The sequence below is a fragment of the Bufo gargarizans genome, chromosome 2 (assembly GCF_014858855.1).
Source record: "Bufo gargarizans isolate SCDJY-AF-19 chromosome 2, ASM1485885v1, whole genome shotgun sequence".
NCBI classification, from domain to species: Eukaryota; Metazoa; Chordata; class Amphibia; order Anura; family Bufonidae; genus Bufo; species Bufo gargarizans.
The window spans coordinates 467,652,388-467,679,794 of record NC_058081.1 but is presented as its reverse complement, the minus strand read 5'-3'; the positions used below and the strand labels follow the sequence as shown (position 1 = coordinate 467,679,794).

Here is a 27,407-nt window from a genome sequence, read left to right as displayed (position 1 = left end):
AACTTTCTTCTATCACAACTTCCAACGTCTGTTTCCATCTTGACGGGTGCGGTTCTCCCGTGGACAGATTAATAGGTCTTTACAAGGCAGGTCAGACTCTTAAGCGGTGATGTCATAGTACCTAAATTCTACTGCGGAGAACACCTCCGCCACACTACACATCCAGCCCTTCCCTTAAGAACTTCACCGTTCCAGGGTTCAAGGTGGCAAATGAATGATGCCTGTCCCTATCGTGACCTAACCTTATCCCCATTCACACAAAATACATGTTACATCCCTCCCAACACCACCAAATTCCATTACATGTGTGTACCCATAGAGACTCATGCAACCTGGCATTCCTCTCTACCTCCAAAGACACAGGTAGGTCGTAGACCCCTGTGTCAATGGGAAACGACTATAGGATACAAATGTGTACAGTCAAATGATAGCTCACCGCAGTGCGTTGGGCGAGTTTTGGGCTGTCACACATTTGTACCTAGAGTGTCTATGGGTACACCATCGACCAACAAACAAAATCCAATAAATGTGCTATGGGGTTTCAGGGTAGTACAAGTTATACGTCCCGAACCCCCATTGAAAACAAAACGTGTCCATACAATAATATTTGGCTACAGGAACCATGTTTGTGGTGTCCTGAGCCTCCTCCTCCGGATAGTTCTGTACAGTTCTGTCTGGTTCTGGTGTATTTTGGTCAATAAGTCCCTTGACCCTCCAACTGTAGATGACGATCACCAGAACCAGAAGAAGTTTCACCGGGTGAAACAAGTGATATGACCTTCCACCCGAACATCTCCAAATCTTCCTCCAGAGCCTTAAATAATGCTCCCGCTGGATTGTGGCACAGTCCTCCATCTCTAAAACACCTCTAGGCAGAGGTCTCTTGGTTGCCAAAATCCAGTGGGATCCTCTGGAGCCTCCCAAGAGTGTCAGGGGGAATAGCTGGCCTCTTCCGTGGCCTCTCCTGGGTTTTTCTTCCGCTCCATATAAAACCTATGGCAGAAGAAAATACCAGGTGCTCCCAGGGGAATTTCTCCCCTAACGGTGCAGTTAAATGTACAAAAATTCCCAGCACCAATACCTTTGACCCATGGGTAGAGAAAGGTATTGGGCTGCCCTTTGTCTCACAGGACTCCTCATTATCCCAACACTGGTGTCTGAACACCCTACCTTCAGAGGAGCGTGTCCTCTGCTACACATCCCTCTGCACCAACAGATAAGGATGGCCTCCCTACTAGGTTAGGATAACTGGAGTTCTGTGGACAAAGCACCATCTTGATGGCACCGCATCCCTGTCCACTCATGTGTACCCAGGCTGACTTCCCCCTGTGATCCCATCTTGTGGAGGCCCGCAGAACCAACGACATAGGCATGCCCCGGCTCCCCAGGACCCCACAACACAAGAACACAGTCCACACTCTGCTGCCAAACACTCCGCGTCCAATCCCTATCAGAGCTGTGCTACCTGCTCGGACTAGATTTAAGTGCGCAGCACAACATTACACCAATGTTGTCTGTCCGCCCCAGTCCCCAGCGCAACACAGCCCTACCGAAAACCTTGAGCACAACAGTGTTATCTGTATCGATCCGAGACCCTGGTTGCCCAGAATAATATCACATCATCCTTTGTGTGCTGCATGAAGAAGGTCCTTATGCCTTCTCCCGACCAGCAGGATTTCCCGTGTGATATTATCTGCTCGCGACCCTATACGTTCTCGATCCACAGTATAACACTGCTCCGCTCCAAGGGGACACAGAATGAAACAAGACAGCAGACGGGACATTACAACACTACATAAATCAGCCTGGTGGAACACACTCATAGACAAGGACCACCATCAACATCAAAGAGAACATTACAATGGACAACAAAAACACACAACATGGACATGTATAGGGAACAAACGGTGTAACAAATAGTACAGGGGTGTCAAATGTTGCCTAGCCTAGCTTGGCCACTCTGGCTCCTCAGCAGCTGATGATGCCGCCAAGAGGTTACCCCTTTATGGCCAAGCTGACTAGACCCCGCTGCACGATTTGCTACCTGAATCTCATCACTGGACACATTGCAATTACTTGCACAAGGGCAATTCCTTGCAATGTGTCCTTTGTTCCCACACCTGAAGCACCTGATTGGGCTTACTGTCCTGTGTGTTTTGCAGTGCTTCGCTATATGACCCAAGCCACCACAAGCAAAGCATTTTATGTTTGCCCGGTGTGGCTTAGGTCCGTCCACACTGCAACCGCGCTCCCTGAATTGTTCCATCTTCAGGGAGGCACTTTTCACGATGTTTCTTTTCCCCAAAGTCAGGGAGAAATCTCTGTTAGTCTGGACAGGCTTGGTCTGGTGATTTGGCCTGTCACAGACTACTCTCCCCCCTATTTGCCCTGCATAGGGCAAAGTTTTGGGATATTCCGACCCTGACTTTATGGGAAAAGAAAGGGCCGGCACCAACTTGGTGATGACCTGTTGCAAGCCAGTTATTATCTGGGAGCTTACAGCAACGTGAGCCTTCAATTTGGCTACCGTCACACTAGTAGAGGCAGTGCGTTCCTTGAAGGCCTTGACCTCAGTATAAGACTGAGTCAACTGAGCCTCAATTTCCTCCTTCTGCTTCTGCATTTCCACTAATTGTGACTGTATTCGAGCCACCTGCGCATCTCGGTCAACAGTAGACTGCACATTCTCTGCCAGCTGTGCCCGTAATGCCGAAACCTGATCGGAATCATTGGCACAGCACTGGCAGTGAACAGCCGGAGGAATTGTCTCTGTTGACTGAGACACCAGCGCCACTTCCTTTGGCTTACAGATGCTAGCCTCAAACGTATGAACGAGTTTGGCTAGCATCCGAAGCCGTTTAGTGGCCTTATTCAACACCGTCCGTTTGTCAACACAAAGCTTGTCATAACTACAAGCCTGTGCAAACAAATCGGACCACAGCATTTCTGCTGACTTGTATGTGGTGGGGAGGATGGGATTGAATGTGCTGTGTCTGCTCAAGTGTTGCAGTGTGGGGAAGTCCATACTCACCGTTTGAGCATCCATCGTCTCCTTGGGGCCGTACCTCCTCGCAGCTGCTTGGAAGAAGTCCATTTTCCCGGATCGCTTCTTCCCGTTTCCCGCTGGACTTCTACGCTGCTCCAATGAAGATGGATCTCCTTCAGTTATGTGTCCTCTTCTCCCTCGCAATCACTTGAGCGATGCAGTGACCGTGTAAAGCAAATAGCAAAATATTAATTCACAGAACAATTATAGATTCTCTGCTAAAGATTTTGATCTGCGCTTGGTGCTGTGAGGAAGAGTCGCGTTACCTGTCCGAATTATCAGGTCCTAGACGCTCAGACCGCTGACCACGTCTCTCCTAGACGCTCAGACCGCTGACCACGTCTCTCTTGCCTGATAATTCACAGGATGGCCGACCTCTAACCTCAAAACCAAACACAGATTTCAAAATCTAAGCAGTGGGCCTGACTCGCCAATGTAAGGGGGGAATATTAATCACCAATATTTTGCGAATATCGATAATTAATATTCCTAAATAGGAGGAACCGTCTAGTGATGACTCCGCCTATTTATGCCTTTATATAACAATACACAATACTTTCGCTATGCTTTACACTAATCACTAATGCTAGCTGCATGCGCCTTACTAACTCTCTACCGCTAACAAGTACACGCTACACAAAGGGTACAAATATAACGGTATTTATTTAACACACTAAGCACGCAGTACACTAACAATACACAGCACTACACATATACAATACTCAAACTACGCTACACGTTCCCAAATTCCACCCACAAACTAACTATACAATACACACATACAAGTAATATTATCCCACCCGTGTATCTCTATACTGTCCCTAAGGGGTTACAAGAAAATACACACATCAATGGCTCTGCAGGGGTTAATACCTGCAGGCCATGAAATAATACAGGGGCAAGGGTTCAGGGGTATGGAGCAGCGGTTAACCATGGGAGTTAAGCAAGGGTTAACCAGGGATACAGCAGGGCAGAGTGGGGGAAGGGGTTAACAGAGGACTGGCAGTGCTGCTGCAGGGTATTACAGGGGCAAGGGTACAGGGGTATGGCGCAGCAGGGGTTAAGGGATATGGAAAGGGGTTAGGGGTTAAGTGGGAACTGGAATAAGAGGGTGATACTTAGTCCAGCCAGGGGGGGGTCGCTCCTGAGCGCCGATTGCGCTCTTCTTCAGGTCAGTGGTGGGGTAGGTGCGGCTGGGTCCGGTCAACGGCCTGAGCGCCGATGCGCCCACCAGGTGGAGGGGGGGCCCGATCCTAACTACTCGGAGGGCGAGACGCGCTCCTCCACGTGGGGGCCCAGACCCTAACTAACCTTCGGAGTGCCGGGCCGCCGGATATTTAAACCCGGCCGCCCGCACTCCCGCGCGCGCGCGCCCATCATCCACGTGGGCCGGCGCAGTGATATGACGTCACTGCGCCGGCCCGCACATCGGGGACGCGCTGCAGACAGGCGGGAGATGCCTTTGATCTCCCGCCTGCTGCCCTTAGCATTCCGGACAGTGCGATTGTAATCGCACTGTCGGAATGCGCATAATAGGAGGAGGGGAGGCTTCTCCCCTTCTTCTATCATGCGTAATTATCTCCAGCGGCGCTGGAGATAATTACAACAAAGGGCTCAGATTCTGTTGAATCTGAGCTCTTTGTATCCATCAGGATGACCGGACCCTTGTCCAGTCATTCTGATGCAATTAGCCAGATTGCATCGGTTTGAATGCTTGGGGCACATTCAAACCGATGCACCTGGTTTCAGGTGTAGGAGGGGGGGAATATTATATAGTATACATGCATATGGATGCTTGGGGCACATCCATACACATGTATACATAAATATCACATGTATCTAACGGGGGCACATAATTATATAAGGGGGCACAAGCCCTTACATTATAAGGGGACACAAGCCCCTACATTATAAGGGGACACAAGCCTCTACATTATAAGGGGACACAAGCACATATATCCCACAGGGGCCACCATGAGCCCCTGGGGATCCCCATGAGCAGACGTGCGCAGATGTTGGGCACATCTGCGCACATCATCCCATGATGCGGTGGATAATGCATGCACATATACCATACATGCCGCACATGTTTGCAGGCATGCATGGATATATATGCATACGGCTCAACCGTTCCTCAACAGGCCGAGATGGCACAAATCTGTACCTTCAAGGTAGCTGGAGATAGGCCTCTGTCTAATCCATCTTGAAGGAATTGTAGTATCGCAGGAAGGGGCGGATCTGCGGACGCCACCTGTTTGGAATCACACCATGCCACGAAGATTCTCATGATCCTGGAGTAGGCCTTCTTTGTAGACTCTGCTCGGGAATGCGACAATGTTCTCAGGACCGACTCGGAAAGCCCTTCTATGTTGGGAAGGGACTGATCAACCTCCAGGCTGTCAGGTTGAACCTGTGCAGATCTGGGCAGAGGTGAGTGTCTTACGACACCAGGGTCTGTTCCGGGGGGAGTCTCCAATATTGTCCCCGACTCATCTGAATGAGCCGGGTAAACCAGGATCTCCTGGGCCAAAACGGTATGATGGCTATTACCGAGGCCTGATCCTGACGGATTTTCATCAATACCCTCGGTATCATGGAAAACGGAGGGAAGATGTAAGCCAGCCTGAACCTCCACGGTATCGACAGAGCATCTATCGCCAGGGGGTTGTCTTCCCTGTACAGGGAACAGAACCTCAGCACCTTGGCGTTGAACCTGGTTGCCATGAGATCCACCTCTGGCATACCCCAACTGTGAACTAGCTGCCTGAAGATCTCTGGATGCAGAGACCACTCCATGGTCGGTAAACCTTGACTTAAGCGGTCCGCTATCATATTGAGGGAGCCTCGAATATGAACGGCAGATAAATGGGAAAGGCTCAACTCTGCCCACCGAAGGATCACCCCTATCTCTGATAGATGGGGCAATGACCTTGTGCCTCCCTGTTTGTTTATATAGAGAACCGCAGTCATATTGTCTGACTGGACTTTCACCTCTTTGCCCCGAATCTGAGGGGGCGAAGTGAAGGAGGGCTAGCCGGATAGCTCGCATCTCGCGAAGATTGGAAGAAAGACGCCGCTCCAGAGGGGACCAAGATCCCTGTATTGGGGATCCGTTCAGGTGAGCGCCCCAGCCTACCAGGGACGCGTCTGTAGTCAATATGACCCAAGCTGGTTGGGTCATAGACTTCCCTGCTGGTAGCCGAAACCACCATCTGAGGGAATTCCGGGTTTGACCGGACAGGGAGCACAGGGAATCTAGCCCCGCAGGGCTGCCGTTCCATAAGTGTAAGACCTCCGACTGAAGAGGACGGAGGTGCCATAGTGCCCAAGGGACTGCGTCCGCAGCCGCTGACATGAGCCCCAGCATCTTCATGAGAGTCTGGATAGAGACTCGACGAGGGACATAAAGGACCTTTGCCAGGTCCTGAATCCGCGCTTTCCTTTCTAGAGTCAACCGGAGGGACATCTCCACAGAGTCGACCACGAATCCTAAATAATGGATTGAAGTCGATGGGCTCACATTCGACTTCTGCCAGTTGATAATCCAGCCCAGGTGGAGGAGAAAGGAAATTGCGATCTGAAGATGGTGGGTAAGGACCGGAACTGAAGAGGCTTTGAAAAGCCAATCGTCCAGATAAGGAATAATGGTCAGTCCTTGAAGTCTCAAGGCTGCCACCACCGACACCACCACCTTGGTGAAGATAAGGGGGGCAGAAGAGATTCCGAAGGGAAGCGCGGCGAACTGAAAGTGCCTGCGGACCCCTGAAATCTGGACCGCGATCCTGAGGAGTTTCCGGGACGCGGAATGGATCGGGATGTGAAGGTACGCATCCTTGAGGTCCAGAGTAGCCATGACGTCCCCAGAGTTGAGGATATGGCTGACTGACCTTATGGTTTCCATGCAAAACCTTGTTTTTCTTATAAATCGATTGAGAAATCTCAAATCGATAATCATCCGGAGATCTCCCATCCTTTTGGGAACCAGGAACACTGGTGAATAAATCCCTAGACCCCTCTACCCTGCCGGCACCTCCTCTAGGGCTCCCTTGGAGATATAGTCCTGAATGTAAGATTCTAGGACCACTTGTTTGGCAGACCCAAAATTTCGTGTGGCGATGAATTTCTCTGGGGGGAGAGAGATGAGATCTACCCGGTACCCGACGGAAACTATGTCCTGGACCCAGGGGTCTGCAATCAATCGGCTCCAAGAGTCTTTGAAATGGGTAAGACGGCCCCCCACGAGAATCTGGGGGAGGGGTACGGGAAAATCTAGAGGAGACACTGCAGGGGCAGCAGGGCTTATCCAAGAGCCTCGAGGAGGCCCATAGTCAGGAGGTTTTTGCCTCCCTGGTGGGTTTACGGGAGCGTCTTGAATATTTACGAGACGGCCCCCCCCAATCTCTGCGCCTAGACTGCTGCCCCGGACGACCTTCGCGCTTCTTCTCCTGTCTGGGGCATCCCCGAAAGGGCTGCTGGGGGAGGCTCTTCCCCTTTTTATCGGAGAGCCCCTCCATTATCTTGTCCAATTCGGACCCGAACAGCCTATCCGGTTCGAAGGGGAGCCCACAAAGGTTGAACTTGGACGCGTTGTCAGTGATCCATTGTTTCAGCCAAAGTGGCCTGCGGTCAGCTGAAACTAGGGCCATAGTTTTGGCAGCCAGCTTCAACTGCATCTGGGTGGAATCGACCAGAAAGTCCATAGCCAGATTGGCTGACTTGAAGGCTGCCAGGATGTCATCTCTTGATACGCTCTGATCCACGTCCGTCTGGATTTGGTTGAGCCTGGAGCGTAAATAGGCGGCTACCTCCGTGGCCGCAATTGAAGTTGTTGCGGAGGCAGCAGCCGCCGCGTAACTCCTTCTAAGGGTGCACTCTGCCCTCCGGTCTAGAGGGTCCTGCAGACTAGAGCCATCGTCTGCAGGAACTAGAGTGCGCCGGGATAACTTGGCTATAGCCATGTCCACCTTGGGAACGGAACCCCATGATTCCACCAAGGGTTTAGCCATCGGGTACATAAGTTTGAATTTTCTGGTACTGGACCTTTCTCAGGCTTTCTCCACTCTGTGCGCATCACAGAGAGGAGGGTCTCATCCGCTCTAAAGACACGCTGTGTCCGTCCGGCGGGATCGGAAGACTCCCCCATGTCAACATCCTGGTCCCCCGACCTGATGGACTTGAGTAACTTCTGCGTCTTTTCTGGAGGGAAAAAGCAAGAAGTAAATTCTTCTTCCTCGGAAGAAGACCCCACAGAACAGGGGGTAGGTCTTTCGACATCTGGAGTAAGGACAGCCGTCATCTAAGGGTGTGTTACATTCGTAACACGCCAAATGCTTCCTCTTGGCCCCAGCCTTCCGCTGATCCGGATCCTTAGGGGAAGCCATAGTCTGTAATTGGAAAGAAAAAAACAGGTCATAGCACCTACAATACCTGGAGGTAGAGAAACAAGACCTTAAGGGGGCCCACCAGCACTAGAAGAAATTAGAGCTGTGAAAAAGAGGAACAACAAACCCCAAGCCAAGCAATATGAAAATATCTCAAGGCACAGGGAACTCTGGAGCTAACTTGTGAAAGCGACGCAACCAGAGCACTGACTGACAGGCTCTTGGGTGCTTTAAAGGAGGAAGCCCCGCCCCTTGGGCGGTTCCTTGATCGTAATTAGCCCAGCAAAACAACATAGCCTATAATGGCTCAGCTGTTCTATATGTCTCCCTAGATTTAATCCTGGGTCCCAGGATGTCTTTTATAAGGAGACAGTTAATAGAAATGGTGAGTTTTACAACCTCACCGCATCGCTCCGGAAAACCAGAAGTGACGTAGCGCACCCAGTGCGCGTCACTTCCGGAAGATGGCGGCGCCCATAGCGCTGCACACATGCGGTTGGAGAGACGGGACACCGCATGCTGAGATGAAAGAAGAGGGGAGGGGACACCCCCTTCCCCGACGGTACCCCAGCGACAAAAAATCGCCGCGATCAGGCCTAAAATAAAGGTACTGAAAGCAGGAAAAAAGCGATGCTTTAGCTTAAGGAAAAAAAGAGCCCCTAAGCACTCTTCAGCTCCCTGAGGGGGAGCGATACGCCAGTCCACCTGTCCAGAGGACAGAAAAAAACACGGTGGGCTGGGGGGTGATCTCCTCCTTTTCAGGGAGCTGAAGATCGTTTATTGGTTCTTGGGCTCATTAAAATTCCGCCGGTCCTACCAGTCCACAGGGGCAGTTAATCCCATCTGTGCTGCTGGTAGGACGTAAGGGAATCAATTATTTACAATAGTATGATGTGTTCAAGACAAGGACTCCTGAGAAACTTAATAAAGGTTAAATATTGAGCTACAATGGTCCTCAGGTATGAAAATTACTGTTTTGTACATAGCCACAAATCATATTTTAGGCACTTGTTGTCACGTGCCGAGGGTCCTAAGAGGGACCTCTGGGATGACATACAAGCCGGACAAGGCATGGCATGGCCAAGGACCACAGAGCACATAACCATTACAAAGGAAACAAGACACGGGACAATGGCAATAACAGAAGAGCTCAATGTACTGAAACAGATCAGTGTATGGAAATCCACTGCGCCACTGACTAGCAATACTCTGGAGGGGCCGGAACTAAGCAACACCAGGTCTTCACTAGTGCCTCTGGTGGTGAGGATAGACTTGAGCCACGGTAGTTGCCAGGGGCGACTCCAGAGCGTAAACCAAGTCAGTGGCAGCAGGAACAGGCAGCAAGTAGATACCAGACAAGGTACCGACAGTACATGAGCAAGGCATGGCATGGTACAGAACCAGGACAAGGCATAGCATGGTACAGAACAGGGAACAAAACAGAGGTCAGTAGCAAAGGGCAAGACCTGGCAAAGCAAACATAGACAGACCTGACATAGAAAAATGGTGAAACACCCACAAGACATGGCAAGGGCAGACTGACCGAAGGCATGGCAAGGTACATGACAGCCTGAATTTACAGTACTGACCCCAGACTGCACACAGGAGCAAGACAGCCTGAGCTAACGGTACTGACCACACTGCATATAGACTGACCCCACACGCTCCACACTCCATGGCAGAAATAGCAGCCTAACGAGCGCACCTGAAAGGATACACCTAGCAACAGGGGAAGATTAACCCCAAATGCACCAAACAAGGAGGTCAGGGGTGATAAGAAACCACAGCTTACAGAGCTGCGATACAGGAGGTTGCCCCTAGCAACCAGCAAGCAATAGTGCAACAACCCTGAAAACCCACAGGGAGACAATACAGCCAAAGGGGGGTACACACACACACGGGCAGGAACACACTAGATACCGCAGCCAAAAGCAACCAGCCTACACCGGACACCACAGCCAGTACGCAAAAGGCGTGCAGCCAGCCTGCACTGCAATCCATGTCACGGTGAACCGCACCGTGAGACTAGTCTGCACTTGCTTTTATATATTAGGCCCATTCTTACATCAAGATCTTAAAAAAAATCATTTCTGTAGATTCTTTCACCACAAAGGCAGTATACGTATGAAGAGTGAGCACTTTTTTCATCAGTGGACATTATATACCTATCTGTCATAATATATATTTAAGCAGAAATATTACCATAATCATTTCCAATAAATAGTAACATCTGTCTTGGACGACTTGATCTACGGGTCATACAGTGCCAAAGAGAAAAAAATATCCAAATGAGACATCATGAAATAATAGGAGCATGTTTCATGTCCTCTTTCATGTCCATTTTATTTTATATCCATAGACCACGTCTGAGAGGAGATTTCAGTGGTGCATGGACTTTTGTACTTTTGTATATAATTACCAGCATGATTCATGGAGCTGACATTTTGCCTCCATTATGTTGGGTGATTTTTTTTGTGTGTTTTATTTTATAGATGTTTTTAGATTATCACTCAGCAGCTGAATTTTACCCAGTGACATCAGATGTAGCTTTAAATACGACTTGACCTATGAGTAAGCGTTTGCTGTGCAGGGGCATATTGTATTGGTACCCCGTGTAAAATCAAAAACAAAGAGGGTTATATCATGTCTACTAAATAGCCGGAGTATTAGCATTGTGAGGTCACATGTCACATACCTTATAATGAGGCCTTTGTCAACGATATTTCTAAGTGGTGACGACTCTGCACTCTCCAGGGATGCAGCATATAATAGACTGTAAAAAGCGGAGTGGAACTTGTCAGTAGAGACTTGGAAATTTATGAAAATTCTCTGATATCATTTATTTTTATTTCTGCCAAACCCCTCGAAACAAAAAACTATTTTCTTACTTATTTTGCCCATAGTGAATTAGTTTACAGTAAGTATAAAAATATACTTACAGTCTGTGCTATTTCATAACTTTTGTGAAAACTGATAAATGATCAGAGAATGGTGGTATAAGGATGAAACATGAGTAGATAATAGGAAAGAGCATGGGAGATATAAAGCCCTAGGCCAGACCCCATCCTAAATTATGAGAAAGCACAAAGGCCCTTTTCCATGTAACTAGTGGGAAGTTACAGATTTTGCATGGGCGTCCAGAAGCCTAATTTCTTTCTTTCAAGGGTGTACACTCCCCATGAGAAATTATGCAGGGGAGTCCTCTCCTTCATAACGGAAATGGGACGGATCCGTTTTGCAGCCCATAGACTTCTATTATGACGGAATGAATAACGGAATGCCTCTAAAGGCATTCCGTTATGCATTCCGTCATAGAATTACGTTATGGTCCGTGGTAACAGAATCCATAACGCAATTCACCTTTGAAGAGTGAACGAATTTCATAACCTGAAATTCACTCATCTCTAGTTATTAGTCATTCTGCAAAAAACAGCCAAAAAGATTTTTCTTTTCTGAGCTGCAAAAAGATCCTTTCATCAGTCCCTTTGTATTACAGTATATTTTATTACAGTGCAATTAAAGTATTAGCTGTAATAATAGAGAGATTGTTTTTGAACACAGTTTTATTACATTGTAGGCTTAAAAGGCATCAACACGACACAGAGGAGCGAAAAGATATTGTACAAATATTGTACATGCAGAATGAACTTAATATAAGGGGCTGATTCCATTCTGATTTAATAGGGTATCCACACCAGATAACCCTCAGTGCCAAAGCAATTTTGACCCTTACATGAAGATATCCCCTTTCCACAGGGGCTTAGATAGATTAAGGGAAGTGGAGGCAGCAGTTGCACTGGTACCCATACACCTCTCTACCACATAAGAAGACACCAGGATAATAAATGCCATGTGGTAGCTGGGACCAATAACTGTTTTCACAGTGCCCAGTTACACCCCTGCCTTTCCAAATGCCCTATTAAAGCATATGAATGGAGAAGAGTCCTCACTTCTCACCCCTCTACACACCAAAGTGCAAAGCCACTATAAAAAGTGTCTCTCATTCCTTTTTCATACAGCACCCACTGCAGATGAATAGCTAGCCACAGGTTACCCTAGATATTCAGATGAAGGTGGACTTGCAATGGTCAGCTGCTCTCCATGCCAGCTTTTGGTACATCCAAAGTGTGTACACTGCAGATTTTACACAATTTTGCAGTCTTTTAAAGTATCAGCAAAGTGAATGAGATTTAAAAAACTCCACATGCAATTCGCCTGGAAACTGAAATGCGGTATGATTTTAAATTCACAGCATGCCTCAAGTTTCCATTGGGGATTGTACCCTTAACAATGTATAGAATGAAATCCACTACAAATCTACTGCAAAATCAATGACAAAATCCATGTGAAACTTGCAGATTTTGTGGCAGTTCCATTGTAAATTTTGCCATGGATCTGTGCTTTGTACAGTTGTACTTGTAGATTAAACCCTTTAACCACCTCAGCCCCCCTAGCTTAAACACCCTTAATGACCAGACCACTTTTTACAATTCTGCACTACACTACTTTCACCGTTTATTGCTCGGTCATACAACTTACCACCCAAATGAATTTTGCCTCCTTTTCTTCTCACTAATAGAGCTTTCATTTGGTGGTATTTCATTGCTGCTGACATTTTTACTTTTTTACATTTTTACTTTTTTTATATTAATCAAAATTGACCAAAACTTTTGTAAAAAACAACATTTTTTACTTTCTGTTGTAAAATTTTTAAATTAAAACTACATTTCTATATAAATTTTTCTCTGTATTGTTCTACATGTCTTTGATAAAAAAAATGCAATAAGTGTATATTTATTGGTTTGGGTAAAAGTTATAGCATTTACAAACTATGGTGCAAAAATATGAATTTACGCACTTTGACTTTCTGAGCACCTGTCATGTTTCCTGAGGTTCTACAATGCCCAGACAGTAGAAACCCCACACAAATGACCCCATTTCGGAAAGTAAACACCCTAAGGTATTCGCTGATGGGCATAGTGAGTTCATGGAAGTTTTTATTTTTTGTCACAAGTTAGTGGAAAATTATTTTTTCTTTTTTTTTCTTTTTTTTCTTACAAAGTCTCATATTCCACTAACTTGTGACAAAAAATAAAATTTTACATGAACTCACCATACCCCTCACGGAATACCTTGGGGTGTCTTCTTTACAAAATGGGGTCACTTATGGGGTATTTATACTGCCCTGGCATTTTAGGGGCCCTAAAGAGTGAGAAGAAGTCTGGAATATAAATGTCTAGAAAATGTTACGCATTTGGATTCCGTGAGGGGTATGGCGAGTTCATGCGAGATTTTATTTTTTGTCACAAGTTAGTGGAATATGATACTTTGTAAGAAAAAAAAAATAATTCTGCTAACTTGTGCCCAAAAAAAAATCTCGCCATGCCCCTCAAAAGTGATCTTTATAGCACCGCAGCGATCAGAAAAAAAAGAATTCTGTCACTGCGGTGGGGTGGACTGAACGCAAGTGTGTGCACAAGATCAGGCCTGATCAGGGGAACACTACGTTTTTTGTAGAGCCTATAAAACATGTCCCATTCTTGCAAAATGCGGAAAGCACATTGCCGGTGTCCGTGTTTTGCAGATCTGCGGTGTCCGTGTTTTGCAGATCCGTGGATCCGCGGATCCGCAAAAGACATACAGACGTCTGAATAGAGCCTTACAGGGGGGTGATCAATGACAGGGGGTGATCAGGGGTTAATAAGGGGTTAATAAGTGACGGGGGAGTGTAGTGTAGTGTAGTGTGGTGCCTGGTGCTACTTATTACAGAGCTGCCTGTGTCCTCTGGTGGTCGATCCAAGCAAAAGGGACCACTAGCAGGTATATAAGACGCTGTTAACAAAACAGCGTCTGATATACCTTTTTGGGGTTAAAAAAAATCGCATCTACAGCCTGCCAGCGAATGATCGCCGCAGGCAGACTGTAAATCCACTGGTTTACCGTCCGATCCTGTGAACGCGCGCTCCTGTGTGCGAGCGTTCACAGGAAATCTCGCCTCTCGCGAGAGGACGCATCGATGCGTCCATCAGGAACAACAGGGCCGCCGCCAGGACGCAATAATGCGTGCGGCGGTCCTGAGAAGGTTAATGACCAGGCTATTTCTTTTAAATTTGTATGGGCTTTTTTTTATTCCTTTTTGACTTGACTTTATTTTTAAGAACTTTCAAAAAGTGGGAACATTCTTAGTAATCCATTTTCTTTTCTTTTTTTGTAAACATTTTTAACATGTAACCTAAAATAGTCAATCAAGACTTAATTATTATATTGTTTTAATCTTTTTTTCTTTAATATTATCTTCGTTTTTATACAATGTTTGTTCCTTGTAACTGGAGCTCGCATATGTAATGTGATAGTTGTCAAAATCGATGAAACAGTAAAATACAATTTCTTCATTTTCTTGTGAGTTTCTGCCTGTCTCTGATCTACTAATTAGTCAGACCTAGATTGTTATATAATTAACCTTGTCTTTGGCTGAGAGGTCTAAGGTTCCCATACATGGTGTAGCCCAGGACAGGCATATATGGAAAGCCACCCGAATGCCACTTTTGAAGGCTCTTGAATGAGTTGCCTTTTTACCCAGAAGTTTGGCATGATTAGTGCATCTTAAAAGTATAGTTAATGTAAAGGCTTCTGTTATCTTGACTTTATTGTTGTAGGCTCTATTGTAATGATGCCATGTGGCAACATCTTATTGTAATTGATGTCTTTTGTGGACATGACACAACAGTTGACTGCTGTTGCCACCCCTGTTAAGCTATTGTCTCACTCCATTCTTTACTAATGAATTCTTTATTGGCCATATTCAAGTTATGAAATATTTCACATACTCAACCCTCCCTGTTAATAAGTAATGTCAAATATTTTTCTTTTCTTTTTAAGTTATCTTGTTATTTTAGTTAAGTGCGAAGGTTGTACAATTGCCCAAAGTTCTCTAAAGTCTGGCAGAACAGAATGTGGTTTTTTTTCTGTGTGTTGACTGACAGTGACAGTGATGGATGACATTTTAGAAGCCAGTGAGTCAACAAGGAAGGGGAAAGTATCAACAGCATCTGTTGTCAGCAATAGCTTTTTAGTAGAGTAACAACATTTCCTGATGAAAAGCTTTGAAGAGGCTGCAGTACAACCTTCACCTTTCATCAGGACAGTTGTGTCATGACAAAAGTATCAACAGCAGCTGTTATGACTGATATTGTCTAATGTGGATCATGTCTTAGATATGGAAGCAGATGAACAGGTTCCTAAAATGTATAAACTTATGGGGATAAATTAGCGTAGTTTTTTTTAACCAAAATGGGCATCAGAAAACTGGTGCATATTACACCTGAAATTTACACAAACTCCCTTCGCCATGGCTTATTTGTGTGCTGTTTTGATCTTCCAATATCATAAACCTTGGGGCAGGAGGGTCTAACACCTGGTTGCCCAGCCTCATCATATCCCTGATTGAAGGCACAATATGGATTAATCCATGAGCGCGTTCCATTGTTGCTTATATGCTAATGTCTAAAAGAAGGAACCACTTTGTTGATCTAATATGGGGACCAAGCTGTGTGATATAGCACATTTTGAAATGTTTCCATATCCTCATATTTAGCACTCATTCTTGTTTTTTGTAGGCACCACCACTATTGGTTGCAAACCCACAATAGACTCTGCGATTTGACATGTACTATTTTGACCTTCAAGAAATTACCAAATTTACAAACGTTCTGGACTTCAATACCCTTTAAGTGATCTTTAGAATGTCAAACATAGCATGTAGCCTTGCTTACAAGAAAAAAAAAACATTCATCTGACTAGATGTGGTGTATGACAGTCCTGCACTTTCTCCCATCCTTGTATGTCATTACCTGACAAAGTGAGCATGACATGCCTGAGAGGGGCTGAACAAGCCAGAAATTTTAGCCCCAAGGGCAGCATGTCTTATGGGAGAGGCTGAAATGTCACTCAGTGAGGATCACTGTTGGGAAAATACTAGTTAAATATTTATTACAACTGGCTATAAAAGTTATTTGGCTTTGAGTTATACTGTGTAAATTTGACCTGCATACAAGTTATGATATGCATGGTTGCAATTTTGTAGGTTAATTTTATGAATCTCTTGATTGTCTATTTTTTGCGCTTCTTGTCTCAATGAGATTTTTATCCATAGACTGATAACCTAAATTTCCAAAATGGGGCATTATCAAGAAATATCTGGGTTGTTTTCTACTTTTATGAATATTTTGTAGTGCTTAAAAATTTGCGAACATTCAGAATTTTCTATATTTCTGAATAACTTTGACCTAAATCTACATCAGATTCTTATACAAGTCTTAAATGTAAATAAGTATAATCAAATAAAAAATGAGCTGAAAATATTAGACATATTAGTCATTTATTTATTGAGGAAAATTATCCAATTTCACATGTTTGTTAGTAGCAAAAGTATGTGAACCTTTGCTTTCAGTATCTGGTGTAACCCCCTTATACAGCAATAATTGCTACTAAATATTTCAGGTAATTGTTGATTAGTCCTACATATCAGCTTGAAGGAATTCCAGCAGATTCCTCCAACTTCACAATTTCAACTCTGTTATGTTGGTGGATTTCCTCCGATTAACTGTTCACTTTGGATTAAGGTCAGAACTTTACCTTGGCCATTCCAAAACTTTAACTTAACATTTCTTTAATCATTCTTTGGTAGAATGACTTGTAGACATAGAGACGTTGACTTCCTCTATGACCCACCTTCTCTTGAGATTCAGCTCACAAACAGATGGACAGATAGAATTTATTGTTCCATCAATTATGGAAAACCATTATAACCTAGATTCAGCATAGCAGGCCCAAACCATGATACAAATACCATCATATTTCACAGATGCAATGAGGTTTTTATGCTGGAATGATTTTTTTTTTTCTTTTTTCAAACACCCGTATTTAAACCAGAAATATCGATTTTGCTCTCTTCTCTCCACAAAACATTCTTCCAATAACCTTCTGGCTTGCCCAGGTGCCCAAATTGCAAACGGGCAGCAATGTTTTTTTTAGGGGGAACAGCCGCTTTCTCCTTGCTATCCTACCATGCACACCATTATTGTTCAGTAAACAGATGGTAAACTTATTAACATTAGCAAATGTGAGAAAGGCTTTAAGTTAAGTCTTTTGTGACCTTGTGGACTATTGGACTATTACCCACCTTGCTCTTGGCATGATTTTTGTTGGTCAACCACTCCTGGGGAGGGTAATAATGGTCCTCAGTTTTCTCTTTTTGTACACAATCTGTCAGACTGTGAATTAGTGGAGTCTAAACTGTTTAGAGATGGTTTTGTAACCTTTTCCAACATCAAGAGCATCAACTTTTCTTCTGAGGTCCTCAGAAATCTCTTTTCTTTGTGTCATGTTACACTTACACATACAAGTGTTGTCAAGATCAGACTTTGATAGATTTGTGTTCTTTAAATACAATAGGTCACCCGCTCACACTTGATTGTCATCCCATTGATTGAATACACCTGACTCTCATTGCACTTTCAAATGATCTGCTGTTCCCAAAGGTTTACATACTTTTGCCACTCACAGACACGTGGTATTGGATCAATAAATAAATGACCAAATCTAATATTTTGGTTATCTTTATCTACTTTTAGGACTTTTCTAAAAATCTGATGTAGTTTTAGGTCAAATTTATGTAGAAATATAGAGAATTCTGAAAGGTTCACAAACTTTCAAGCACAACTGTAGCTCTCAACAACCCAGGCTGGTAGTGCAACTCAAAACTCAAGACAACGGGGGAGATTTATTATTCCCTTTAGGCTGGGTTCACACGGGCGTGTCCGGATTAGGTCCGGATGCGTCCCGGTGTATTGCGGCAAACCCGCGCGATTAGGTACGCAATTGCAGTCAGTTTTGACTGCGATTGTGTTCCGATGTTCAGTTTTTATCACGCGGGTGCAATGTGTTTTGCACTCACGTGATAAAAAACCGACTGTGGTACCCAGACCCGAACTTCTTCACAGAAGTTCAGGTTTGGGTTAGTTGTAGTGTAGATTGTATTATTTTCCCTTATAACATGGTTATAAGGGAAAATAATAGCATTCTGAATACAGAATGCTTAGTACAAGGTCAATTGAGGGTTAAAAAAAATAAAATAAATTAACTCACCTTGTCCTCTTTATTGCGCAGTTCCCGGTCTCTTCTGATGAGCTGTCGGCTAAAGGACCTTTGGTGACGTCAGATCACATGCTCCAATCACATGGTACATCACCACGGTGATGTACCATGTGATTGGAGCATGTGATCTGACGTCACCAAAGGTCCTTTAGCCGACAGCTCATCAGAAGAGACCGGGAACTGCGCGATGAAGAGGACAAGGTGAGTTAATTTCTTTTATTTTTCTTAACCCTCAATTGACCTTGTACTAAGCATTCTGTATTCAGAATGCTATTATTTTCCCTTATAACCATGTTATAAGGGAAAATAATACAGTGAATAGACTGTCACCTAGCAACCATGAGTGAAAATCGCACCGCATCCGCACTTGCTTGCGGATGCTTGCGATTTTCACTCAGCCCCATTCATTTCTATGGGGCCTGTCCTGCGTTACAAACGCAGAATATAGAGCATGCTGCGATTTTAAAGCATTGCAGAAGTGATGCGTGAAAAAAATCGCTCATGTGCACAGCCCCATAGAAATGAATGGTGCCGGATTCAGTGCGGGTGCAATACGTTCACCTACCGCATTGCACCCGCGCGGAAATCTCGCCCGTGTGAACTCAGCCTTAAGGCTGAGTTCACACGAGCGTGACAGATTTGGTCCGGATGCGTTCAGGGTGCGTTCAGTTAAACTCGCACCATTTTGCAAGCAAGTTCAGTCAGTTTTGGCTGCAATTGCGTTTAGTTGTTCAGTTTTTTCCGCGCGGGTGCAATGCGTTTTGATGCGTTTTTCACGCGTGTGATAAAAAACTGAAGGTTTACAAACAACATCTCCTAGCAACCATCAGTGGAAAACGCATCGCACCCGCACTTGCTTGCAGATGCAATGCGTTATTAATGCAGCCCCATTCACTTCTATGGAGCCAGGGCTGCGTGAAAAACGCAGAATATAGAACATGCTGCGATTTTAAAGCATTGCAGAAGTGATGCATGAAAAAAAACGCTCATGTGCACAGCCCCATTGAAATTAATGGGTCAGGATTCAGTGCAGGTGCAATGCGTTCACCTACTGCATTGCACCCGCGCGGAAATCTCGCCCGTGTGAACTCAGCCTAAACCTGAAAAGGGACGTTAAAAAAATCACTGGTGAGTCTTTTTAACAGCGACTTTAAAAAAACAATTGTCGCATCTTCCCTTTTTTGCTGTCATCGGCACTTTTCTAAAAAAGGCTTTTGGCAAGGGCAGTGAAGGAGGTGTGGCCAGCCACAGCGACAAAGTTATTTTCATTTATGCCAGTTTTAAAGGACCCCCTATATCTTTAAAAAAAACATGCATATTTACATTCACCTACTCCATTCAGAGCTGTAAGCACCTCTGCTCTGGGCATATTGCAATTGAATTCCTGGACTCTTTTGTGACAGGAATTCAAAAGACTCAGCTACCCTTTCCAGAACCGAATAGCTGAGGTGTTTACAGGGTGAGTCACTATGCAAGGACATATCATATGACGCATAGGGGTTCATTGGTCCAGTGCCCGGGGGCAGGGAGCTGATGAGGGACAGGTCATCTCCACACACTTTTAGTTTTGTTTTAAGATGCAGATACTATTCCTGCTGGTAACTAGTATCTGTATATATAATATAGGAGTATAATAATTAGCACCTAACAGTCGCAAAATATGTTAGAAAAAGAAAATCTACAATAGCTGAATGAATTGCACAGGTGTCATTTACATAGTACTGTGACCCCTTTTTATCTAGAAAGATTTTTTTGTCATTTAAAAAGGGAATACAACTGTTTTCCCATGGAAATTTTCTTGGACAAAAAATGGAAAGTCTTACGTAAAAAAGACTGTACAGCACTTAAAGGGAAAGACAACGTAAAGGGAAAGATATTATCGGGTGACATACAGAGGGGGTCACATGTAACCCTAGGCATAGTAGAAAGCAATGTGAAAAGGTATTATGGATTATTTCCAAAGGGGTGATAAGGTAGTTGTGCAGCAAAGGCATTATTTATAAATCAATTTCCCAATTCAAAATGTGTTACAAGGACCTCCATAACCATGTCCCATGTATAACACCTGTGTCTTCTTATGAGCACCATTTCAGATACCAATACTTGTGGCTGCTACCTTCACACATCCTATACTACGCCCCTAGTGTGAATGTTAACAACACTGACAGCACACGGCTAGAGTTAAAAGAAGCCCCAAAAAAGCAATTTCTCTATAGGTTTTGCCATTTTAGAGTCTCCATCTATTTAGAGTCTCCTATTGTTCATAAGAGTTTCAGAGCAACCTGTTTCCTTAACGCTTATAAGAACATATGGCTGTCATATGGAGAGTCCATAACTTTGAACAGCTAAGTGAACAACCTTAAGAAAGAGAGGATTTAGTGTCCAATTATTTCAGTGGGCACTGTTGATATCAGGTCATCATCAATGGGGTTTCATTGAGCTCATGATGGTACACAGGATGGCTGGGCTATTATTCAACCACTGTATTGCAATGCTTGGATAATATTATATGCCTGCTGAATGGAACTATAATCTTAGCACTCTGGTTATCCGGCACTGTAAGGGAGAATTAATTAGCAATGAATTTGGACAGTGTGGCAAAAGCATTGCTTTCTCTCTTTCCAGAAAATGTGATGCTAAACCACAGTGAGCCACAACCAACAAGTTGTGGTGCCACAGTTGTGCTGTTATAAAGTTTAACAATATCCAGTACATGTAACAATGCATTACCACAAGATTGTCCAAAAGTATAACAGAATATAAATGAGTTAGTTCTATAAATCCGGGTTAAGGGCACTTTTAGGAGCAGAAGAAGCAAAATAATGGAAGTGCCAGATTCAGCACATAACTGATAAGAACAGAGCCTTACAGATCCCTTTGAGTGTCATGGGATCTGTTAGGTTGGAATGTTTTTAGCGGAGAAAAAAATCCTGCATGCAGGGCTTTTCTCTCTGCTAGGGTTGAGTGAATCAAAGTATCCGAAGTGGACTTCAAGCCGAATTTCAGGAAAAATTTGTTTTTCTTGAAATGGCTGTACAAAAAATAAATCATACTCACCTCATCCATTTGATCTTGAAGAGGTCACCGCAGCCATTTTGATTGAAGATCCTGCACAAAATCTTGTGCGCAGTGACTTATGACATCACCATGCCGGCCAGTGTGATGATGTCTTTAATCTTTAATTTTTTTCCCAACGGATTAACCCCTGATAACGCGATCAGCAATAAACGCGGCATCTAAGGGGATCAATGACAGGGGTGGCGTAATCGCCGTTCCCCGTCATTGCACCCGCTACTTACAAAGAAATGCAGTTTGTGACAATTTAATTAGTCAAGAAGCTAATTTATTTGTGAAATTCAGTGAAGCAGCCGAATCAAATTTTTCTAAACTTTGCTCATCACTACTCTCCACTATTTTTGACAAACTCTGTAATGGAAGTCCAAAACGGAGCCTTCAGTGCAGATGTGAACGTAGCCTTACCCTGTTAAGCAATACACTGTAGCTCCAAATGGGTGCCACTCATACAACATAAGTTTGGATGCGGCATGCCATTGCATGCCCAACATTGCTGCGGAGCCCATGCCAAACAGTGCACATGTAGCAGCAAATTGGGAACAGTAGAACATCCAGATAACAGTGTTGTTGTTATTGCTTGTTGATGTTTGAACTTTTATTAAACTTTTTGACTAAACATTCGGCACAAGATTCCAGCTGAATTGAAGACGACCAAGTCATTATGACAAACAAATAATCGTGACTCACCGGCGCATACAATATCTAAAACCTTAAACCATAACTCAGTGTTGGCAGTTGCAGAATACAGAACTCATTCTTAAAACCCACCTGCCTTTGTTCTGTTGAGACTGTGAACTTGTCAACTGCTGCCCCTAGCACAATGAATCAATGCCAACATCCTGCGCTCTCAAACTCAGCCTTAATAAGAGCATGAAACAGTCACATAGGACGCCTTCAATTCTTCCTGTGTGTATATGTATGTGCATAGCAAGATGCCAGAATAGGAAAACACTGTTGTGAACCCAAAGTTAAGATAAGTGGTTTGCATAACACTCGCAAGTGCACTGCCTTATGTAGAAAATTCCTCAGTGTCTGCCAGGCAAGACTCTTGGTGCCACACTACATTTGATCTCATATGTCCAGACCTTTGTGCCAAAATGATTTACTGATGCTCGCTGGGAGGTCATGCCAAGAGTTCTTTGTTTTTGTTTTTTTCTTTTTTTCTTTTTCAGGATTCATATTGTTTGTAAAATTCTTTCTCACAATGAGGTTCTTTTTTTAATTGAATGCAAGTCTGTAAGGCATAAAAAAGTGCTTCAGGATACACTCTACATTACACAGCCAGACTGCTGTTGTAGGGGGGGGGGGGGGGAGTTGCACTCTAGACTGTATAAATCAGTTATAGGGGGCGCTCCAGACTGCATAACCAGACTGCTGTTATAGGGGGCACTCCAGACTGCATAACCAGACTGCTGTTATAGGGGACGCTCCAGACTACACAGCCAGACTGCAATTATAGGGGGCACTCCAGACTGCATAAATCAGACTACTGTTATAGGGGCGCTCCAGACTATACAACCCGACTGCTGTTATAGGGGGCACTCCAGACTATACAACCAGACTGCTGTTATAGGGGGCACTCCAGACTACACAGCCAGACTTCTGTTATAGGGGGCACTCCAGACTGCATAACCAGACTGCTGTTATAGGGGGCGCTGAAGAATATACAACCAGACTGCTGTTATAGGGGACATGCCAGACTACAAATGCAGACTGCTGTTATAGGGAGTGGACCAAAGTATAGTTATAGTGGCACTCCAGACTGCATAACCAGACTGCTGTTATAGGGGGCACTCCAGACTATACAACCAGACTGCTGTTATAGGGGGCACTCCAGACTACACAGCAGACTGCTGTTATAGGGGCTCTCCAGACTACACAGCCAGACTGCTGTTATAGGGGGAGCTCCAGACTACACAGCCAGACTGCTGTTATAGGGGGCACTCCAGACTACACAGCCAGACTGTTGTCATAGGGCTGTTTAACACTACTCATGCAGACTGCTGTTATAGGGGGCGCTCCAGGTTATACAACCAGACTGCTGTTTTAGGGGTCGCTCCAGACTACACAGCCCTACTCCTGTTATAGGGGGCGCGCCAGACTATACAACCAGACTGCTGTTATATGGGGCACACCAGACTACACAGCCAGACTGCTGTTATATGGGGCACTCCAGACTATACAGCTAGACTGTTGTTATATGGGGCACTCCAGACTGCATAACCAGACTGCTGTTATAGGGGGCGCTCCAGAATATACAACCAGACTGCTGTTATAGGGGGCACTCCAGACTACACAGCCAGACTGTTGTCATAGGGCTGTTTAACACTACTCATGCAGACTGCTGTTATAGGGGGCGCTCCAGGTTATACAACCAGACTGCTGTTATAGGGGTCGCTCCAGACTACGCAGCCCTACTCCTGTTATAGGGGGCGCGCCAGACTTTACAACCAGACTGCTGTTATATGGGACACTCCAGACTACACAGCCAGACTGCTATTATATGGGGCACTCCAGACTATACAGCCAGACTGTTGTTATATGGGGCGCTCCAGACTATACAGCCAGACTGTTATTATATGGGGCACTCCAGACTACACAGCCAGACTGTTGTTATATGGGGTGCTCCAGACTATACAGCCAGACTGTTGTTATATGGGGCACTCCAGACTACACAGCCAGACTGTTGTTATATGGGGCGCTCCAGACTATACAACCAGACTGCTGTTATAGGGGCTCTCCAGACTACACAGCCAGACTGCTGTTATAGGGGGAGCTCCAGACTACACAGCCAGACTGCTGTTATAGGGGGCACTCCAGACTACACAGCCAGACTGTTGTCATAGGGCTGTTTAACACTACTCATGCAGACTGCTGTTATAGGGGGCGCTCCAGGTTATACAACCAGACTGCTGTTTTAGGGGTCGCTCCAGACTACACAGCCCTACTCCTGTTATAGGGGGCGCGCCAGACTATACAACCAGACTGCTGTTATATGGGGCACACCAGACTACACAGCCAGACTGCTGTTATATGGGGCACTCCAGACTATACAGCTAGACTGTTGTTATATGGGGCACTCCAGACTGCATAACCAGACTGCTGTTATAGGGGGCGCTCCAGAATATACAACCAGACTGCTGTTATAGGGGGCACTCCAGACTACACAGCCAGACTGTTGTCATAGGGCTGTTTAACACTACTCATGCAGACTGCTGTTATAGGGGGCGCTCCAGGTTATACAACCAGACTGCTGTTATAGGGGTCGCTCCAGACTACGCAGCCCTACTCCTGTTATAGGGGGCGCGCCAGACTTTACAACCAGACTGCTGTTATATGGGACACTCCAGACTACACAGCCAGACTGCTATTATATGGGGCACTCCAGACTATACAGCCAGACTGTTGTTATATGGGGCGCTCCAGACTATACAGCCAGACTGTTATTATATGGGGCACTCCAGACTACACAGCCAGACTGTTGTTATATGGGGTGCTCCAGACTATACAGCCAGACTGTTGTTATATGGGGCACTCCAGACTACACAGCCAGACTGTTGTTATATGGGGCGCTCCAGACTATACAACCAGACTGCTATTATATGGGGCACCCCAGACTACACATCCAGACTGCTGTCATAGGGGACACTCCAGACTACACAGCCAGACTGCTTTTATAGCGGTCGCTCCAGAATATACAGCCAGACTGCTGTTATAGGGGTCACTCCAGGCTATACAATCAGACTGCTGTTATAGGGGACACTCCAGGCTATATAGTCAGACTGCTGTTATAGGGGTCGCTCCAGGATATACAGTCAGCCTGCTGTTATAGACTAAACAAACAGACTAATGTTATGGGGGTCATTCCAGAATACACAGCCAGATTGCTGTTATTGGGGTTGCTCCAGGCTATACAGACAGACTGCTGTTATTGGGGTCGCTCCAGACTACACAGCCAGACTGTTGTCATAGGGGGTGCTCCAGACTATACAACCATATTGCTGTTATAGGGGTCACTCCAGACTATACAGCCAGACTGTTCTCATAGAGGGTGCTCCAGACTATACAACCAGACTGCTGTTATTGGGGTCGCTCCAGACTACACAGCCAGACTGTTCTCATAGAGGGTGCTCCAGACTATACAACCAGATTGCTGTTATAGGGGGCACTCCAGACTACACAGCCAGACTGTTGTCATAGGGGGTGCTCCAGAATATACAACTAGACTGCTGTTATAGGGGTCACTCCAGACTATACAATCAGACCTCTGTTATAGGGGTCGCTCTAGACTGCACACCCAGACTCTACTTTTGTTAGTGTCTTAGGTGTTTTTTGCCTTGTTGGTAATGGCATTATATAATTTATTAACTGATATGAGATTTTTCTAACTAGCGCTTCTGAATGTATTAAACTGCTTACATGCTCCGATCATTTACATTTTCTCTCTCTCTTTTTTGTTCCTTTCAGTTATCCAGTTTGGATTTGTCACTCTGTTTGTGGCCTCCTTTCCTTTGGCTCCACTATTTGCACTGCTCAACAACGTTATTGAAGTAAGACTTGATGCAAAAAAGTTTGTGGCAGAGTTAAGAAGACCGGATGCCGTCCGATCTAAGGATATAGGTATACTGATTGTGTTAATATTGTTTAATTGCTGTATAATGAAATGCTATACAGTTTTCCAACCTTATTTCTGCATTCATTTCTTACAATTCTCAAGTTCTCTGCTTGAAGTCACTCAAGGGATAAAATAAAATTTGTCCTATTCATGTGATGGACACACAGGTGCACAACCTGTATGTCCTGATAATTGTCCTGTAATAAGATGTGGGAAATCACACCAAATAGCAATAGCGCCAAACACAGATTAGTAAGTGCTGTGCATATCCAAAAGAACTCTAACACCCGAAAACCGATACACAGCAACAATTGATATAAAATGAATATTTAATTAATCACATAAATAAAATAAAAATAAAATAGAAAACTCCAGTCGTATTTTTGTCAATTGATATTCTGTTTATTTTGACGTGCGACTTCAAAGTGATGTTTCGGCCCAGAAGGCCTTTATCAAACTGTGTGAAAATACCAATAGAGAAGTGACAATTACAATCTTGTGGACATATATAGCAACGTATGGTCTACACAATTCTACTTGGTATCCATAGGACAATTACTCATACACAGATTATATCGTACATATGTATACAGTATTTGGATTAAGCAGGAGCTTAGTATAACATCCAAGAAACAAAGAAAAAAAGCAGAAAAATAAGAAAATTTAAATAAAAAAAGGGCATAAGAAAGAGAATTAGCATTATACTTTAATCAGCATCGCCAGTTGTGGAAGTATATGGAAGCATCTATGTTAAGGAGAAGCAATCAGTATTCTTGACCATGATCTAAAGTTGATTTCAAATGTGGGTCCTATCTATAGGGGACACATGGAGGAGAGAAAGGATCGGGTTGTGTTTCAACCTAGCGCAGAGTGGTTATGATGTGCCAAGAGGAATGGATAGAGTAGACCTGATGTACCTGTAAGCAGTCCTGATAGTTATGTGATATGGAGAGACTTACCCTCTGCCGCTGTAGGGAGCTGAGTCAATATATGCTGCGCAAGGCTTGGTGATGGCGTGTGTCCACACGCCTCTCTGGGGGATGCGCTCTGCTTGCTGCTCAGCGCGCCTCTAAATAGCGTGGGGGGGCGTGTCGCTGTATGCAGGGAGCGTGCGGTCCACCGTGCGTTCCAAAGG

General features: G+C 44.8%; 1 protein-coding gene across 1 annotated transcript in view; it reads left to right on the top strand.

Annotated features, from left to right (window-relative positions):
- The window catches only part of ANO2 (anoctamin 2), a 505,309-nt gene that overhangs the window by 439,084 nt on the left and 38,818 nt on the right, over positions 1-27,407 (top strand). The window contains exon 21 of the mRNA XM_044277837.1: positions 26,125-26,277. Within this exon, the coding sequence (XP_044133772.1) occupies positions 26,125-26,277 (153 nt within the window). The remainder of the gene's footprint in view (positions 1-26,124; positions 26,278-27,407) is intronic.